The following is a 19,040-nucleotide window of genomic DNA, read 5'->3' as shown; positions in this document are numbered from 1 at the left end:
TTGATTTGAGTCTGTCCTGTGTTTTCTAGATGAAATGTAATAATGTAATAACTGCATTTTCACTTAAAATAGTTTTTTTTCCACCCAAACCCAAAAATCAAAGCCCAGAGAAAGTGCAAGAGGCTCCCTGTCAGCAGGTCTGATCCAGTGCTGGCTGTCAGTCACCCTGTTGCCCAGACTGACTATTTCCTCATTTGCAGTAAGTCAGTGACACAGGTCATGTACTGTAGCTGTAGCTGTCTGTAGAGGAGCATCAGCCTGAACACTGAAGAACTGCTGGACATGGAGCTTCATCCACCACTGAGCCGTCACTAAAGCAACCATGGTAAGAAATGACGATTTACTGGCTCCTCTATATATTAATGAATGGAGGGATTACTATTCCTGTACCACAGCGCTCTCACGCGTTTTCTCTTTCATTTTGGCCGTTTCCTCCTGGTCGTCATAGCGTCTATGATTAGCTTGACACTTGTATAAACAGGCATTTTGTATGGGTTCTCTGTGGGTCATTAAACCACTGAATCACCTTTATAAAGGCTTGACGGTCCATTAGACGTGACTTGGCTCATTGAAACAGCACAAGTGTTGCTAAAATTCAGTTTGAGTCGTTTCTCGAAGTTGCGATTACGTAATTCAGAGTGAGAAAATGGGAAGTTGAATGTTAAGAAAAAGGAATGTTGACGCTGCCACGGGTGATGAAAGGAGAAGTTATCACACAGCGTGTTAATGATTCACAGTCTGCTCAGTGACTTCAAGCTTTAAATACATCAGCCTCTACAGGTCACAAACTCCATAATCATCTTTTTAACCTACACTGAAACCAAGCGTATTTTTGAACGTTAGCTTTTACAGCCATCATCTACGTTTAGTCTCTGTTGTATAAGCTGTAATATAAATTCAAGCACCCTAAAGCACTTTCTGTACATGTAAACTATTACATAATAACATGTTTAAGTTAACGTGGAGCTAAATTCCAACCTGTTTTATTAAGTGGTTCGTTTGTCGCTCTAAGTAGTTTCCTCAGGTTTTTCTATGTGGGACACCTGCACAGCTACAGTCTGTGGTGAGACCGTTTTAAAGCATTCATGTGCTCCAGTGTGTGAGAAGCACACATGCACCCGGTGCACGCGCACAGCGCCGAGCGTCGCCTGCAGGACGCGCACCCACTGAAAGTGGAACCCTGTGTGTTTTGTGGTGTGGAGAAAAGCTTTCTGTCTGCTTCCTTTGTTCCCTGTAACGAAGCACACGACTGCGAGCAGTCTGAGCGAGCTTGCAGCTTACTGGTGCAGGGGTGACGACAGACGGCGTTGCCGCGGTAACGGCGCAGGATGCTGGCTGAGGTGCAGAGGTGTGTGGTCGTGAGCACTTCCTCTCCATCGCGGCCTCTGTTTGGTGACAGCTTTATGTTCAGACTGTAGATGGTGGAATTCCTTTAGTGGCTGCTTGTTTTCTTTTAAAGTTTTCGCCTTGTCAGCATAAAAAATTGGAGAATATTAAACATTACTTATTTTCACAATAAATTCAGCTCATAGTAAATAAATAATCAACTTTAGCTAATGTTTGAGCAACTTATTCTCTTGATCCATTAATCAAGGTGAGAATGACTCATTGTTTTATTTAAACATATCAGATCAGCTGCAAAAGAACAAACTCCTGCTTTTTTTGAATCCAAAAGATTAAAAAACATTTCTCTCCCCATTTAGAACAACACTGGTTGCTTGGAACCTGAATTTTCCTTGAGATCCCTTTGTGTTTACCAGCATTTCTACGCCTCGGTGCTGGTGGCATCATGTCAGAGGGTGCTTTTTGTTTACTCTCTCTGTGATTCTTAAAAACATCTGGGTGTAATTTAGTTTCATTTGGCACAAACATGGACTCACACATGAACTCTGCATCCAAACTAAGTGGCGGTGCTACAGTAAACTGACCCCTGCTTTACCGCATTAATGTTTAGATTACATGAAACCTGGCTTGTCTCCAGTTCAGTTAAATTTCAGGAAACCCCCTTTGTCTCTGTTGATTACTGAAGTTGTGTCATGACCCATTTGTAAACGTGGTGGGTCCCCTTGAGAAACTTCCCTAAACATGTGCTGAAGACCAGTGGGGCATTTTACAAAGTGATGTCTCACAGCGTGACGATCCTGACAGCGGTGACATGTGATGAATGCCCCAAAAATCATTTCTAAATACGCAGTCAATGCTGCTGATAAAAGTAGAAAACAGATGAGCTCATGCTGCAGTTTAAGCCAGTCAATTATTAAACCTGCCACGGTGACGAGTGCTGAGTTAGAACCTGTGAACGTGTTCATCTGAAGCTCATGCAACTGTTTTATTGTCGCTGCTTTGCATGTTGTCACTACTGTGACCCTAGAAGGTCAAAGTCCAAAGGCAACTTCTTCTTTTACACTTTTAAAAACAAGTGACCCTTTAGAACCTTTGGGTATCGTTATGATGAGGGTCTTCAGGAAATGAAGATAAGCCAATGTCCTCTGACATGACGGAAACACCTGATTCTGATCAGGGCACTAAAATAACTAGTGATCGTTTGCGGCGCACTATTCTTGTAACCTGCTTTGAGAAGAGGGCAGGTCATGTCAGAAGAGCTATTCAGAGCATGGCTTTCTTCTGTGGGAGCCTGGTTGTGCTGCACAGCCTTGGTGGAGGCTTATCAGCCCCGTGAAGATCAAAACAACCAGGAAGCTGCTGTTTTCTCACCTTAAAGGCGGCGTGTGTTCGAAAGCGTGGGGGCCGTGCTCTGCTGCGCTGCTCGCTTCCTGCTTGAGATGCAGAGCAGATGCAGTTGTGAGCCCGTGTCCCTGTGGTGCTTCTCAGGAGGAGAGCGTTGACGTCAAGGCGCTGAGGGCCCGCTTCAACAGCAAGGCCACCAACTCGGACACCAGCAGCCGAGACAGCGGCTCCCCGAAGTCCCCGCGGCCTGGGTTTGGGAGGGTGGCGGAGAACAATCCGACGCATCTCAGGCTGTCACCCACGGTTCCGCCTCCGGTGGCCGGACCAGGCTTGATCAGGTTCCCGAGGATGGATCCGATGGCCGCGTCCATCCCGTCCAGAACTGTGTTCCCTCGACCACCGCCCCCCAACCCTGCAGTCAGGGCGTCCCTGCAGCAGGCCGATGCCACCAGGGTCAAGCAGACCGGGGAGATGCTCCAGCACATGATGCTGAGGCACCAGAGGCCTCCAGGCGTCAAGCCGGCCCCATCGCCAGGCGCGGCCCCGGCCTCGGCCCCGGCCCCGGCCCCGGCCCCGGCCCAGGCCCCGGTACCGCTCCCGGCCCCGGCCACAGGCAGGGCCCCTGCTCCACCTCAGCCGTCCACACCAGCCGTGTCCTCCAACGTGACCACCCTCCGACAGCAGTCCAGACAGAGGAGCGGAGGGGAGGTGGCCCCTCTGAGGAGGCCACTGCCCCCAGAAGGACACCAGCCTCTGAAGCCCAAACGTCCCCCCAGTGTCAACCTCGAGCCTTTCATGAAGTTCAGCCGAGTACCTGCACTTCCCCCACCGAGGAAAAGTAACGGTGAGTCTGAGTGGCTTCAGGTTTCATTGCAGACATATTAAAAGATGAAATGTTTATTTCAAACGAAGCCGTGGCACTAAAATAGCATGAGATCCACTCACCTTTTTATTGTGCAAACATCCGACTGCTTTCATGATGAATATTAACGTAAACATTGTTAAATCACGTTTAGTTTTAGGAGCCGTTCAAACATTTCTCCTTTTTTATCATAAATAAGATCTGAATGATGATGAAGGAAACCCAAACACACTAAAGCGCTTCTTGGCGCGTGTGTTGTGGAAGACGATTGAATCTTTGGTATTTGTGTATTTGAACTCGTGCGCTGCAGTGCAGTAGGCAACCGACGTCGCTTGGCAGCAATGACAGTAAGCGTTTTTCAGCCCAGCTCCACCGTTACGGGAAACGCCGTCCGGGTCCAGAGGCAGCAAAGCGGACCTGAAGCCTGATACTGTCAGAGCACACGAGACCAGGCTGCGTTTGCTCTGCAGCAATATAACATTTGTGACTACAATAAAAGGTTCCTGTGATCCACACAAGCCACCTCCGGTTCTCCTGGGTTCCTCCATTGTCTGCCATGAACATGTGGTTGGTCTGTGTTCTCATGACGGCGGACTCACTGATGTTGGGACCTTTTACAGCTTCCTGATCACTCGGTTCGATGTTGATCCTTGGAGAGATCAACAGGGATGTTTAACGTCTCCCAATCTGCGTAACGCTCTGGTGAAACATCAGAACTTTTCCTTCTCTGGTCTTGGACATTTTCATTGTTTGAGCTTCAGGTCATATTAACGCAGCCCGGCTCTACCTGCTCCTTCTGTTATGTTGTTGGCATAGTTTTATCGTTGTTAATGCATTTTGGTGGCTTGATGCATATCATACTTTTGTGTGTCAGGGAAAAATACATGTTATAATATATGTAATATATGTAAATAATGCTGGAAAAACAATATTGTAATTACTAATATAATATAATAACCAGATGAATTTTTCCTTATATTCGCTGTTCATCTGGACAGATTCCCCCGGTCCCGCAGGCAGACGGCTGTCTGTGACAGCAGCGTTCAGTCCTCCGGCGCCTCCTGTGCGATCCAGTAAACCCAGGCTGCCACGGCAGACGGCCTCCGTGTGAGTACACAGGCGGTAAAGCTGTAAAACTGTAGGACGTACAGATGAGGTTATTAATGTGCCACAAGAAGAAACGCTGCCTTTACTCACGCATCGACTGTTCACGCACTGTCACAGAGTAAAACATTATGGTTGGAGCCGCACACGCTCCACTCAGTCACAGTTTATTAGGCAGAAATGAGGTGGACTCAATTTAAAAATCTGGTGGTTGAATGAAACAGCAGAGAAGCATAAACCCGGTTTTCTGGTTTCAGGGACATTGCTGATGAGCAGTACGACGACATTGGAAGCTTTGAGAAGAACGGTAAAAATGATTGTTTACTGTTGCTTCATGTCTTCCTGGTTCTGATTATGATGTTGTACGAAGATTATCACACAGCATAAGGACTGTGCCGCTTTAGAAGCACCTGAACAAACCTTTCATGTTTTCATTATCACCTGACTTCACAGAGTCCTGGAGTGACAACAGTTTGCAATGTATGGATGAGGTAAGAACATAAACTGACTCAAAATAGTCTCAAATGTCTAAGAAATCAAAACCAGGTGAAAAACGTGCTTCTATGTTTATATGCACTCTTTTCATGTCTGAATTTAGGGAACACAATAAACAGTGAAGTCAATCATTTTCTTCTCTTTTGCAGGATGGTGATGACTTGTATGAGTTTATTGATGAGTAAGTTCATTTTCTGCCTTCACCAGTAGAATGAGGGTTTCATAAAGTCAAACAGCAGCACAAACACATCACTTACTGTTATTTTGCCATTCTAAACAGATAAAACAGTTTTACTGTATGTGCGGCGCAACTTCTCTTCATCTGGATGTCTCAGTGTTTCTATGAAATGCCTCCTGTTTCTGTTTCAACACCCTCCGCTTCCCGTTACGCAGGATATTGTGACAAATAAAGGAAAGGACCGTATGTTATGTTACATGTATTAAGCAACTTGATGGTTTGTCCAGATGAATTATTAGCTATAAAACAGAAAGTTAAACAAAGTGGGTTTCTAACCAAAAAGTACATTGTGGGCTGTTGTGAAGTGAGTTATTTGTACGTTTACTTCGATCGTATGCTAACGACAGAGAACAGCTGGAGGTGAACCGGGTGAACACGGAGAAGATGAGCAAGAAAGATGCAAAGAAGCAACAAGAGCAGGAGAAGAAGGAGCAGCTGGAGCGACAGAAGCAGGAGAAAGAGCTGAAGAAGAACTTTCAGGTGAGAAACCAACATCCGAACTATTAACGGCTCAGACTAGGTTTTATTAATGACCACTGAAGAAAGTCATTGTGGGGACTTACTGGAGGCTGACCCCGCAGCTTTGTTCTTATTATGAATATTCTGAATTCACTTGTTTTTTTAAGTTTACCTCTGTTCTTGTTCAAACCTGAGCTCTGACTCAGTACATGGTTTGTATTTTTGATTCTTTCCTGCAGTTGGAAGGAGAGGTGGAAGTTATCCACACAGCCAAAGTCAGACACGACTGGTCTGGAGGGGGAAAACTGGACCTGAGCGTACAGCAAGGCCAGAGCGTGGAGATCCTGCGGGTGAAAAACAACCCTGGAGGGAAATGGCTGGCCCGCTCTCTGAATGGAAACTGTGAGTCTGAAGCAGCAGCAAACGATCACATCAGAACCAACCAGAACAAGATTTAAAGCACTCGCATCAGCACAACAAAAAGGCGTCGCTGGACAGTTCAGAGATAAATGGCCGCTCAGGTGTTGTGTTGTGTTGCCGTTTTCTGCTTCTCAAACGTATGAAGTTGGATTATAACGCAGTGCATATGGAAGTTTTGGTTGATCCAGTGTATGACGTGTCTACATCAACGTCACTCAAGATCTGTTCTGGTAAAATTCGACAGGAAAGTGAAACTTTTTAATATGCTTTAATCTAGCAGCCGTTGCTGCTGCAGATTGTGCACTTTGGCAGGCATTGTGTGTGGTTGTGCTTCAGAGGACCTGGAGCCCTGTTTTCCCTGCAGCTGCAATGCCAGCATGTGTGCAAACACACCAACAAGCAGTAATAATGCACCCTGAGTCAGTCTCTGTAGCTCTAGCTTTTTAGGCCGTGTCCGCGGTTTTCTTATTCTTCTGAATATCATTCTGTCCACTACAATCACGTGATTTACTGTCGATAAAACGCGGAGTCCTTCATCTTTTGCAGACGGGTACATCAGTAACACCTGTGTGGATATTGATTATGAGGCAGTGAAGCGCAAAGTGCTCCAGTCCAGACTCAAAATGGACAGATCACCTTTACCTCCACCTCCACCAGACCCCCCACAGCTAATGATGGACTCCAACAACAGAGACAGGTACAGTAGATCATGTTGTGGTAGAGCATGAATTTATAACAGACATTTTGAAGTTTTAAACCTATTTGAACTAATGTTTTGCTTATGCTTCCTCTCGTTTCCAGTATGCTTCAAGACGATGGTAAGTAATAACAGAACGCACATGGAAACAGCAGCAAACATTCATTTTATTTACTGTGTTTTTTGTTTTTAGATGAGTATGATGATGTTCAGCCAATAAATGAATGTTTCCCCCCACCTCCACCTGATATCAGGTATCTATTAACGACTGTATCATTGAAATTAAACAGGACATACCAGTTATGAAAATAGAACAGGTTTTCAGGTTTAAAATAAAATGATGTCATCTTTTTCAGCATAGATCCTAAAGCGGAGAAAGAGCTACGAAAAAAGTTCAAGGTAAATCAAAAACTAACTGTTTGCCTAATTGTTTGGCTGTACATGTTATGAAGTAATCACTGCATAGCAGCAAAGCAGGAAAATAAAATCATCTGATTCACTTGTCCACAGTGACAATGATCTGAAAGAAAAGAATGGGCCCCGGGGTTGATCCACGAGTTTCAACTGAAAATGTTCATTTACTATGTTCTTTCTCAGTATGATGGTCCGCTCAGGGTTCTGCACACCATGATGGTAGATCCTAACGGCATCATAAAAAAGCCAGGTGGAAAGGACCTACTCATATCTCAGGGGGAAATCCTAGATATCATTGAGTTCACCAACAACAAGAAAGCTCTGTGTCGCAACCGGTTTGGAAAATGTATGTATCACCTTATTTTTCAGCACATGTTTTTGAGTAGTTTGGGAAAGTATTACTGATCCTCATGACATTGTAACATGTTCAGCAGCTGTTTAAATAATGCAACACCACAAATCCCAAGCTCATGGCCTTACTTTCTATTATAATAAAGAGTTTTACCAAACAAAAGTCAACAAAAAAGTAATGTCTCCGCAAAATTTGGTGCCACTTCATGTACAGTATAAATATGAGACTATTTCTTTGAATAAGGCAAAACTTTGTAGTACTCATGTAGAAAAAAAATATATAACAAATTAATCAGCATTTATTTATATGATTATTTATTTTGAAATCCTCTGTGTTTGTTCTGTTTTGTTCCACCTCTCACAGACGGTTACGTCTCCAGATCGATTCTTCTTCCTCTGTAAGTGAACCTCATTCACTTCACACTGGACTGACCTGCCACTAATAATGCATTTAGTGTAAATAACAGATGGCTACTCTTCTGTAAATGTGTGTGGGATGAGGGGGTTGTTGGTATACAACAGAAGTTGTTATATGGTGTTAAAGTTATTTTCACTTAGTGGATGAACAATTACACACATTGTACTGACATGTACTAAAGGTGCCACACAAAGGCTCTGTCAAACATTTACCAAGGTTTGACTTTACATGCTATTGTTATTGTGTAGAATTAGACTTTACACAGAAATAATAAAAATAAACAATTAAAATAACATTTCTTGAGTTAAAAATGTATATATTGTTTTGCAGAGAAGGAGACATTTATGATGATGTTGACTATGCAGGTGGTGAGTTATCATTGGATCTTTCTGTTCTGTAATCAATGCAAATTGAGCTAATATCCAGTATTATCACATGTTTTATCTAAACAAATGTTTTATCTAAACAACATTTTCTCTTTTGTTTCTTGTTTGTTTTTTCAGACATCTATGACAACGACTCTTCCCAAACTGATTATTAAAGCATGTCAAACTAAACCAAAACATTCTCACAGTAAGAGAAGGAAAGTGGCAGATAAAGAATCAAACTATAGAACAACTTATGTCAAACTATAACGGGACAATGGAGAGGGACATATATATATTCTATAACCAACAAAAATGCTATTTTAAAACTCAAATGAACTATATAGTACATAAAGCCTTGCAAAACTGACCTCTTGTATGTGGCCACACACACTGAGAATAAAAAACTTGTCATTGTTTTTCAAACTGCATGTGAGTACACTATAATTGTAGCTTTGTGTATTGCTCATTGTCTGAGATAATTTAAAATAAATGTTTTTTACTAGTGTTTGCATATTTCTATGATATTTTTTCATGAAACCATGAAAGTAAAGACTTAGATCTTAGACCTAACGAGGCAGAAGAAGCAGGGAAACAGATATATTAGGTGGAAAAGCAAACTGAATATTTTCAGGAAGGGTTGAAATAGAGCTGAACTGAAGTGAACCTCTACACAAGATACCAGTTTACTGCAGACAGCTAAACAAAGCACCAGCAAAGGCCTTGAGGTTTTTACTGAGAACAACTGTTAAACTTAGAACAACAAAGCCAGTAATAGTGGTTAAGCGACGAAGTAGTAAGTAGTCAACAGGATGAGCAATTGCTACAATTTAAAAGCCTGAGTTGAAGCTGAGACAAGCTAGAATCAATTAAACTGTATAATATAAAAACTATGAATAGAAAGAATAAAGGCTAGTGTTGGTTAATTATGATGCTGTCTAGAGCAGGAAATCACTGGCACATCACGTGCTCTGTAGTAGAAACTCTAGCAGTTTATAGCACTCGAATATTGCTAATTACCTTTGTCTAACAGAAGAGGGCAGCAGCGCGCTGCTACTATTTATGATGTAGACGGAGAAGAAGCCAAGCGGAAGCAGCGCTACTGACTCGGTGATCGTCTGATCGGGTCTGTCCGGAGAACTTCCTGTATTAAAGTCCAGCTGTTTTCTGGTTCAGAAACCACCTCCAGCTGAGCTGAAATAGCGCTGCGGTGGGAATCAGTCTAAGCCAGTATTTACAGTGTTTACAGAGTTTGAGCCGCAGAGACATGCAGCAGTCTCTGGAGGCTCTGGTCCAGCTGCTGGAGTCCTATAGGGGAAGAGATAAAGTTGTGAGTATTCATAGAATCAGATTTCTTTACTTCTATCAGGGTTTATACGACTGTCTGTAAAATGACGCCAGCGAGTGGATCTTTTACTATTTACTGCTCACTGCATCGATAGTTTACTGCTGACAGAAATGAACGAAACAGAGTCTGGTGGACTGTTAGTTATTGGTGTGTCATTTAGTGGCAACTGTTAAATATGAGAACGAATGTGACATGTAAACAGCAGATACGATAAAGATTTCGTGTTTACTTTATGCTCATTAACAAAAATATAGAATAATTATGTACATTATACATTTGTATCTGCAGAAAAGCAGTTTATTCAATCAAATTAAGTTTGAGACGTAGGTACTTTCTTTTTTAGAGACACTAGAGAAGCACCTGTGTGTTCTATCCTGTTTTGTGTCTCTTCAGATCAGGACGGTGTGTTATGGCTCGCAGCTTGTTGGAGGATTTCTTTCTCGTCAGGCAGAAACAGATGTTTCTTTCCAGCGTCTCGGGAAGAGTCTGCTGCTGTTTTCAGCTCAGCTGAGCCAGTGCAGGACGGTGCTGAGGCTGTTTGACGATCTCGCCATGCTGGCCTACTCCCAAAGCTACGGCTTTGGAGCCACGGTGAGCCACACAACAACACAACGGCCCCTCGTCTTTCCCAGCTCTGCTCTAAGTCAGTCACATCTGTGTGTTGCACTGCTTGTGCAGTACATGCTCACATTCTGGGCTTATTAGGCAGCAGACTTTATATGAAATGGTTACATGTAGAAAGATGTTAATCATAAAGAAAAATCTTATTATAAGTTAGAGAAGAATTACCTCTGATGTTTTTAATGTGCGCTTTGTAAAGAGCCTGTAAAATCCAGCACTGATGTTTTCTGCGTGTAAAGGAGGAGGACTCAGGCGTACGTTGGATATCGGTGCTGACCAACGTGGCCGACCAGCTCTACTACCCCTGTGAACACGTCGCGTGGGCTGCTGATGCTGAGCTCATCAGAGTGAAGTCTGATAAGTGGTGGCTGCTTAGCACCGTGCTGTGGGGAACCTCGCTGCTGCTGGGAATACTCAGGTAAAATGATGTGGGAATATATTACCATTTTTAAAAACATATTCAAATATGTCAATAAGATACTTTTGTAGTATAAGTTTTTGTAATGCACTTTAGAGATATATAAACTACAGAAAGATCACATAGAAACTAGGATGTATTGTAAGTGTGGAGCTGCAGAGGTATTTATAAAAAGAACAGGACAAGTTGAGGTTCATTAATGTGCTCCATCAGGTAGTAGTCAGTCACATTTATGAGTGCGTGTAACTAAGAGCACTTCTTGTTCTACTTGCTAAATAAGGAGCATAAAACACCTTCAGGCTGAGCTGTAAATTATTGTTTTATAGGTCACTCCGTGTTCTGGTGCTGCTGAGGAAGAAGCTGAAGACTTGTGGGAGTGACCAAGATGAAAACAGGTTTTTTTGCAGCTTTTTACATTTACACTTGTATACATTTTGCATATTTGCAGTTAATTTAAGACATTGGATGTGCAGACAGTGTGTTCCAGCTTACATACAATAAGAAGATGCATTCATGTCTGACTGGAGAAAATGTGTTTTTCTTCTCTAAACTCATATGTCTTCTGTCCTGCAGTCGCTCTCAGCTCCAGAGACAGATGCAAGAGGAATTTCTCTCCATCATCAGCAACATGGCTGACCTCAGTAATGCCATTCACTGGATGCCACCCGGCTTCCTTTGGGCGGGTCGATTCCCAAACTGGCTGGTTGGGCTGCTGGGCACAGTATCATCACTGATTGGTTTGATGCGGTGACCAGACAGACCGCACATAATCTACCTCATAGTGAGGAACAGGTGAGATATCTTGACCAGCACTGAAGCAATGTCTTGCAGTGTATTGTGGGAAAAGCTCTGTCAAAGGCATTGTTGCAGATCAAAAGCGTTGTGGCAGATCATAAATGTGGTGAGCTGACTTCTCTTCTGCAGTCTCACTGCAAGTAAAATCATCTGGGCTTACTGTATAACTGCACACTTAATTGAAAACTGCAATAGTGTGATGATGATGATGATGATGATGATGATGATGATGATGAACAACACAGTGTTTAATCAGTTTCTAACTGTCTTTGTACAGTATAGGACACCTACTATTTTTTGTTCTTGGATGCTGTTGTAGTGCTGGTTTCCCAATGCTACAACTTTATTACCTGAGGAGGACAGGAACTCTTAAGTTTGCATCTGTGTTTGTTTGTATGCAAAATCGACCAAGACTACATCCATCAGTCAGGCTCAGTGATGATTTTACTGTACATCTAGTTAAAGTTTATGTGCAGAGAAGATGGAGAGTAACACTAAGCCTCAGTCTGTCCCTCTAGGTCTGTACATCAGTAGCTAAAATGGGAAAAGTAATGAATGTGTTAAAATATTGATGTTATATGTTGAAATTCCGGATACCTTTTAAGATTACTACATGATTGTAAAAGCCATATGTCCCATACACTAATTTTAAGAGCTGTAAAAAAACTATTGCAGTGCAACATTGTAAATAATACAATGCCTCGAAGATTTTATTTTGAATAGCACATGAACGTTTCATGCGATAATGTGTTATAATAAAAAAGTGAAACAGTTTTCTGAGTCCATTTATTGATATTTGTTTGAGCGAGACTCAAGAGTGTCCAACTATGTGACTGTTATCTTACGGACGCATAGTGTTTAAATAATCCATATCCTAAACACATAATACGTTGTCCGTGTAATCGTGAAACTGCCACATTTGTCTGCCTTTGCATATTTTTACAAATTCCACTGATCAATCACATATGATTTGGGGACGTACTCTACGAAAGAATGAGGAAGCTACGAGAGTACGTGAACGCAGCACCAGTGCGGCGTCTTCCAACGAGTAGAAGCTAGCGAGTCGACAACAGCAGCAGTAATAAAAAGAAAAACACATTCTTACACGCCATCTGTTCTGATGACTTTGTATTATGTGGTGTTACTGTGTTGAACGGCGCTGTTGATGTTAGCATGAAGAATAAAACAAAGTCAAAGTTTTGGAAAAGGCTCAAATCCCGAACCACGTCAACTTGTGTGTCGTGGCAGCCACAACAGTCTCAGTGTGGACACAAAGAAGCAGAGAAACCTCTGAAATAGCAGGTAAGAAGTGATGTTTTGGTTTTTGACAACTGTGGTAAAACTCAAAACCCCTTGTTTTGATGTCTGGGCTCGTGTAGTTTTATTAGCTAAGGCTGAGCAGTTAGCGCTCACTTTAAGCTAACGCTAACGCTAGCTGCGCTGCTCCGTTAACGCGAACTTTGCTCAGTTCAGATATTGACATTAATTATAGCTAATCGTCGTTAGTTGGTGTCTGTAACTTCACCGCCAGCTCTGTTATTTATTTGCTGCCCCAGTTTGTGTCTTTGTAGGTCGTGCCAATTTGATGCACTTTGACATTTCGCCTATTTAAAGTTTCCTAGTTTAAATTACTCAGCGAGCTAGCTGTTAGCATTTAAAGTGGAATTTGTAATCTCTATAGCTGTTGTAGCTTAACGTCACAACAGCTATAAAGATCCAACCAGAGGATTATTTAAAATATCCTGAGTAGCAGTGGTTATTAATAATACGCTAAATGGAAGCTGGATAACTGGGGTGTAATGTAAAATGTTCCCCGGTTATTCATTTGACGAAGGTGCACAATTGAACGCATAGATGATGCTCGTTTGACTGATTAAAACTGTGTAATAGCGCCAATCATTATAAACAACGCTTTGAAACTGCCGCAGCTCAAGTTACTAATGAGCTTTTTTATTTATGGACACTGCGTGAATCAAATCTCTGGTATATTCGCTTTGTTGTATATTTATAACCAAGTTTTCCTTTAACAGGTTTTCCTAAACATGGACTCTGATGTCTGCCCTGGTGATGGAGCCTTGGGGACTGGAGACAGCAGGCAAGGTGTAGCAGCGGAGGATGTGGATTCCTACAGCTTAATCGAGCCTCCTCCATTAGACTGGAGGTCCGATTGCTCCAGTGAGACAGACTCAGCAGACGTCCTGGATGACCCAGGTTTCCCTCCCCCTGTTGATAGCTTGGACAAAACGAGTCCAGGTGAGCCAGTATTACTGCCCTTAAGGGTGAGCAACTCTGAGACGCAACTCAACATAAATCAGAAGGAGATAAAGCCACAACCTGAATTGGAGGACAGAGAAAGTGTCGAAGACTCAAAGGATTTCGGGGAAGTCCATGAACAGGTAGCGTTTACTGATGTGGAAAGTAAAGTCACAGAAGGAAGGTTTGACAGATCAGGTGACGAAGACCACGGGCGCATCCAGACCCTGCTCAGCCAGCTTCAGTTGATGGGTGACGAGCCTCATCCCAGTCATCACATCCCACCGCCCCACAATCAGTGCTCCAGCATGTCTGAGCTGGAAGCATGTGCCCCCTACCTAGTAACAGACGAGAGCACTGAAACCACAGGGCTGCTGTTCTCTGAAAGCCACCAGAGACACCTGCTTGGGTTGCTGCAGTGTACAGAGATCGGTGCTACCCCTCGCCCCACCGATTTGCCCCACAGGGGTGAAGTAGATGCTGTAGTCTCTATTTCCTATAGTCAGGAGGATGCTCAAACGTTCTGGCCACACAGTGGGAATGGTCATCATTGTTCACACAGAAATGACTCATTTGCTTCCTTACCTGACGATGAGTATCCTGAACCAGTGTGGATGAAGCTGGGTGAGGACCCTCCAGAAGAAGAAGCTGCTGCTGGGAGAGAACATGTGGGTTGAGGTCATTTTATCAAATAGGATGCCAAAATTAATAGGAAGTATATTTATGCTGATCAAGTAATTGCTTAATGAACCACACGATTTACAGTGTTAAATTTTTCATTTGCTGTAACTGCAGAATGATGATGATCATCCTTCATATAAAGATGGTGAGTAACTACACTCTGAGAAAAATGTTTATGTTATGACCCCGCTCACTGGGGGAGAAATGTCCAGTATTGTAATAGTGTCATCATAAATGTTAACATGTTACTTTAAGTGCCCGGTCCTTGTGACCCGGATGACCTGTTGGATGGAGTAATATTTGGTGCTAAGTATTTGGGCTCTACTCAGCTGAAATCAGACAGAAACCCATCTACGAATGCTCGTATGGCCCAGGCTCAGGAGGCTGTGGACAGGATAAAGGTAAAACAATCTCCAGTGTTCTCATGGATACTAAACCATAAGTAGCTGAAAATGTACTGGATATAAAGGCATGTGAATGTGTTTGCGTTAGGCTCCAGAGGGAGAGTCTCAACCTATGACAGAGGTGGATTTGTTCATTTCCACACAGCGAATCAAAGTTCTCACAGCTGACACTCAGGTACAGTATGTTTATTTGGCCTGCTTTTGTTGCACATCGCTTTGTCATAGCTTTTGATAATAATCACAGAGCTTGATGATTTTTTTTATACCAGATTGTGTTCTGTTTTTAACTGCACATATAACAACCCCTAACCCCTCGCTGGCAAGTAAATCACATTTAGCATTTACCTAATGGTTATGACATCAATTTGCAAGTAACAAGGTGTGGTCATGTTCTTTACAGGTGATTACCTGTACACAAGCTTCAAGTTGATGCACGTTGATCATGCAAACAAGACAAACTCTGTATTTTACTGATATTAACCCCCTCACGTTCTGGTTTAGGAAGCTATGATGGATCATGCATTGCAAATGATTTCTTACATTGCTGACATTGGAAACATTGTGGTCCTAATGGCACGAAGGAAGCGTAAAGGACAAGATGATGACATCAATTCTGACTCTCAGAAAAAGTGTGTAATGATCTGCCATGTGTTCTCGTCTGAGGATGTAAGTTTGATTATCATCAATATTTTTATGATTTTACATATTTAATAATTAACAGCTCTTAGAAACATTCGATTTCCAAACGCTGATGTGGTCCATTTGGTCTGGCTGTGCACCACTGCTGGCAACAGTAAACAGGACCTGGAAGAGTTTCTTTTGGAAATTAATTACTGTAGCTGTTGGAAACTTTAGGCCACTTTCTACTACTTTCTAATCACTACTATATTACTGTATAGTGTGTGTGAATGGTTGTTTGCATATGTGTAAAACACACCTTGTAAAACAAGGTGTGGTCATGTTCTTTACAAGTGATTACCTGTACACAAGCTTCAAGCTGATGCTGGTATAACTCAGAAGAATCTCTCTCTTCTGTTATGCAGGCTCAGGTCATAGCTCAGGCAATTGGTCAGGCATTTGGTGTGGCCTACCAGCAGTTCCTTCAGGCCAATGGCATCAAAGCAAGTGATCTGAGACCTGGCGAGTACAGTGACTACCTGGAAAGCCAAGAGCTATACAATGGAGACCTGGCTCATTTTTCCAACTCCCAGAACCTCAAAGATGTAAGCACATTGATTGTGGTGGTAGTCAAAGTAGATGCTACTGTTTAATACTGTGTCTTTATTCAGGTAGCGATCACTAAGGCTCCTGGAGACATCCTAGGGCTAGCAGTTGTGGAATCAGGCTGGGGCTCCATTCTCCCCACTGTGGTGGTGGCCAACCTGCTTCACGGAGGTCCAGCTGAGCGCTGTGGCGAGCTGAGCATTGGTGATCGCATCATGTCCGTAAATGGCACAAGCCTTGTGGGTCTACCCATCACCACCTGCCAGAACATAATTCGGGTAAGATAAACAGAGCGAATAATAATGATGGTCATAATAATTAGTAATAAAATATAATAGTTAGTTATAGTTATAATTAGTAGTAAATATACTAGTCAGATTTTGTGAGTTTTGTTCTTTGTTGTAATAACAGAATTTCTTCATAAGCCCTGAGATAAATTATCTTAAACCAGGGGTGTCCAAATTCAGTCCTCAAGGGCCGCTGTCCTGCTGCTTTGCCAACTCTCCCTGCCCCAGCTACTACTGATTACCTTGGCCAGGTGTGTTCAGTCAATCAGCAGCAGTTAGAAAACCAACAGGGACACAGGCCCTTGAGGACTGGAGCTGGACATTTAAATCTTTTCATTGTACAGTATATTCAATTAAGCTTGCAGTGTTTTTAGGATGCACTAGATGGCAACGCTTCCATGTCGAGTGGATCAATATCAGTGTGAGTTCAAAAGTGTCTCGTGACTCTTAAGGAAAATCAAACCAACGGGAACTAATAGTTTGTTCTTTACAATTTTGAAATTAAAGATATCTTAAAGAAGGACAGAAAAGCTTAAAGCATTCCTCTGTGACAGTTCACACTAAAGCAATAAAGGCTGGTATAATTTCAGTGTATGTATATACACTGTAGTGCCAGTTTACAACTAAGGCACTGTACAATGCTGGATATAGCAGTAGAATTCTATTTCAATTACACAGAAGAATCGGCACAGCCTGTAAAGCTTAGTTACAATGTCTATTAAGAGTTACGATTTATAGGATTTTAAGGGTAATGACTTTAGTTAAAGTAGTTAAATAACAGTAACCTTTAAATTTTGGGCTCAGACTATCTGGTTAGGACTTTCTTCATTTTGCTCTCATTCAAACTTTGTTTTCATTTTAGGACCTGAAAAGCCAGAAGTATGTGAAGCTCAGCATTGTCCACTGCCCTCCTGTCACCATGGCAATTATCAAACGACCAGATCCCAAGTTTCAGCTGGGCTTCAGTGTGGAGGACGGCATTGTATGTAGGACTGTTTATTAATAAATACTTGTTAATAGAATTTGTATCATGATAGAGGTTCACTGCAGTTCAATAGATTGTGATATGTTGTTGAATATTGACATTTCTACCACAAATCTAAGCTATTAGTTAAATATTAAAAAATAAAAATTTAAGTTTATAAGTCAAAGTGCAAAGATGTTTTGAAATGTCCACTGTACCTGTTGCAGATTTGCAGCCTGATGCGTGGCGGCATAGCAGAAAGAGGAGGCATCCGTGTCGGCCACCGCATCATTGAAATAAACGGACAGAGTGTTGTGGCCACACCACATGAAAAAATTATTCAGATCTTAACTAATGCTGTTGGAGAGGTGAGAGTGAGCACTATTATTTATTCTGAAATGGAAATATTTCCATAACATTTTCACACACAGTAACCTTAGTGGGTCTGCAGAACACACAAATGATGTCTTTCTCAAACATCATAAACTTTTGTAGAAAGGTGAATGAAAATGCTTTTATTGCATTTTAAAGTATATTTTTAAGACAGAAACCTGCAGTGCTTTATTTCCTTTCTGTCTTTGTACAGATACACTTGAAGACGATGCCAGCCTCAACATATCGACTCTTGACAGGACAGGAACAGCCAGTGTTTCTTTGAGCACCTTTTGCTTCATCAAAGAATAAACTATTGCACAATGTGCTGCTTCATGAACTTTTACCAAATTCAGTAATTATTATGCAAGTGATCATGCAGCATTTCACAAACTGTTGTCACACCACTGAATTCAAACTAGTCCAGCTGTGTATTTTAAGGATGTATAAGAAATTTGAATATCATGAGCTTATTTTAATGACAAGGATATATGTTTACACTCAGTTAATATTTATCAGATGTTTAACATTGCAGGCATAGCTGAAATACAAATGCGAGCTTTTATGTTGCTTTTTTTTGACACACTAACTTTATTGAGTCTAGTGTGCTTTAAATGTCTTCCAGCCTGAAAAGCCAGTGTGCCTAAGATAAACATGCATGTAAGGGAGACCTTACTGAATTAGAACAAGGGGTCTGTGTATTTTATATTAATGTGCTTCCAGTCCCTGACACATTTACTGCAGGACTCTGGTTTATTCATTTGACGATTCCTGTGCCTGAGGGGAAGCAGATACGTCATAAATAAGTTTACTTACTTAATTGATAGATGCATATATTTTTAAGAATGTACTGTTTCAGAGCTTGATTAAAATAATTTGTCAAAGGCCTTTTGTGTAATTTCTGAGATAATTAAGTTTCATTTGCAGAGATGTTTAAATAACATGAAATATTAGAAACTAGCTATTTCAATTCAAAAGTCCTGTTAGCAATGATATGTAGAAAATAGTTCCATTCAGTTTATAAAATGTTTGATAATATTGGATGTAACGATATGCATTTTAAAAATGTAATTGCATAAGTGTTAAAAATACCCATTTAGGAGCGTATGTAACGCTGTTGTCATTGCCTAGCCAATCAGCTCTTGTCATTTGGCAAAACAAA

The 19,040-nt window shown here is 41.8% G+C and overlaps 3 protein-coding genes across 4 annotated transcripts; all 3 read left to right on the top strand.

Moving 5' to 3' along the window:
* Positions 1-188: 188 nt before the first annotated feature.
* On the top strand, positions 189-9,019 carry si:ch73-40i7.2 (FYN-binding protein 1). The gene is made up of 16 exons (XM_029148966.3): positions 189-325; positions 2,833-3,532; positions 4,549-4,657; positions 4,912-4,961; positions 5,108-5,145; positions 5,299-5,330; positions 5,735-5,867; positions 6,086-6,248; positions 6,813-6,963; positions 7,068-7,084; positions 7,157-7,217; positions 7,320-7,362; positions 7,561-7,723; positions 8,093-8,126; positions 8,477-8,514; positions 8,650-9,019. Exons 1-16 carry the CDS (start codon positions 323-325, stop codon positions 8,685-8,687), a joined length of 1,773 nt encoding a protein of 590 aa, XP_029004799.1. The 5' UTR covers positions 189-322; the 3' UTR covers positions 8,688-9,019.
* Positions 9,020-9,613: 594 nt separating this feature from the next.
* Positions 9,614-12,466, top strand: pex11g (peroxisomal biogenesis factor 11 gamma). The gene is made up of 5 exons (XM_029148242.3): positions 9,614-9,841; positions 10,253-10,450; positions 10,720-10,898; positions 11,225-11,293; positions 11,472-12,466. Exons 1-5 carry the CDS (start codon positions 9,779-9,781, stop codon positions 11,647-11,649), a joined length of 687 nt encoding a protein of 228 aa, XP_029004075.1. The 5' UTR covers positions 9,614-9,778; the 3' UTR covers positions 11,650-12,466.
* Positions 12,467-12,692: 226 nt separating this feature from the next.
* On the top strand, positions 12,693-18,765 carry si:ch73-40i7.5 (amyloid-beta A4 precursor protein-binding family A member 3). Of its 2 annotated transcripts, XM_029148240.3 has the most exons (11): positions 12,697-12,995; positions 13,724-14,614; positions 14,742-14,772; positions 14,883-15,028; positions 15,120-15,206; positions 15,533-15,697; positions 16,075-16,254; positions 16,321-16,533; positions 17,405-17,524; positions 17,734-17,874; positions 18,093-18,765. In XM_029148240.3, exons 2-11 carry the CDS (start codon positions 13,736-13,738, stop codon positions 18,162-18,164), a joined length of 2,034 nt encoding a protein of 677 aa, XP_029004073.1. In that variant the 5' UTR covers positions 12,697-12,995; positions 13,724-13,735; the 3' UTR covers positions 18,165-18,765. The 2 variants fall into 2 exon arrangements, with proteins under 2 accessions (XP_055363848.1, XP_029004073.1); XM_055507873.1 differs by lacking the exons at positions 17,405-17,524; positions 17,734-17,874; positions 18,093-18,765 and adding an exon at positions 16,917-17,398 and having other exon boundaries at positions 12,693-12,995.
* The last annotated feature ends 275 nt before the right edge of the window (positions 18,766-19,040 follow it).

The sequence above is a fragment of the Betta splendens genome, chromosome 4 (assembly GCF_900634795.4).
Source record: "Betta splendens chromosome 4, fBetSpl5.4, whole genome shotgun sequence".
Lineage (NCBI taxonomy): Eukaryota > Metazoa > Chordata > Actinopteri > Anabantiformes > Osphronemidae > Betta > Betta splendens.
This window is presented reverse-complemented; position numbering and strand designations above follow the sequence as displayed.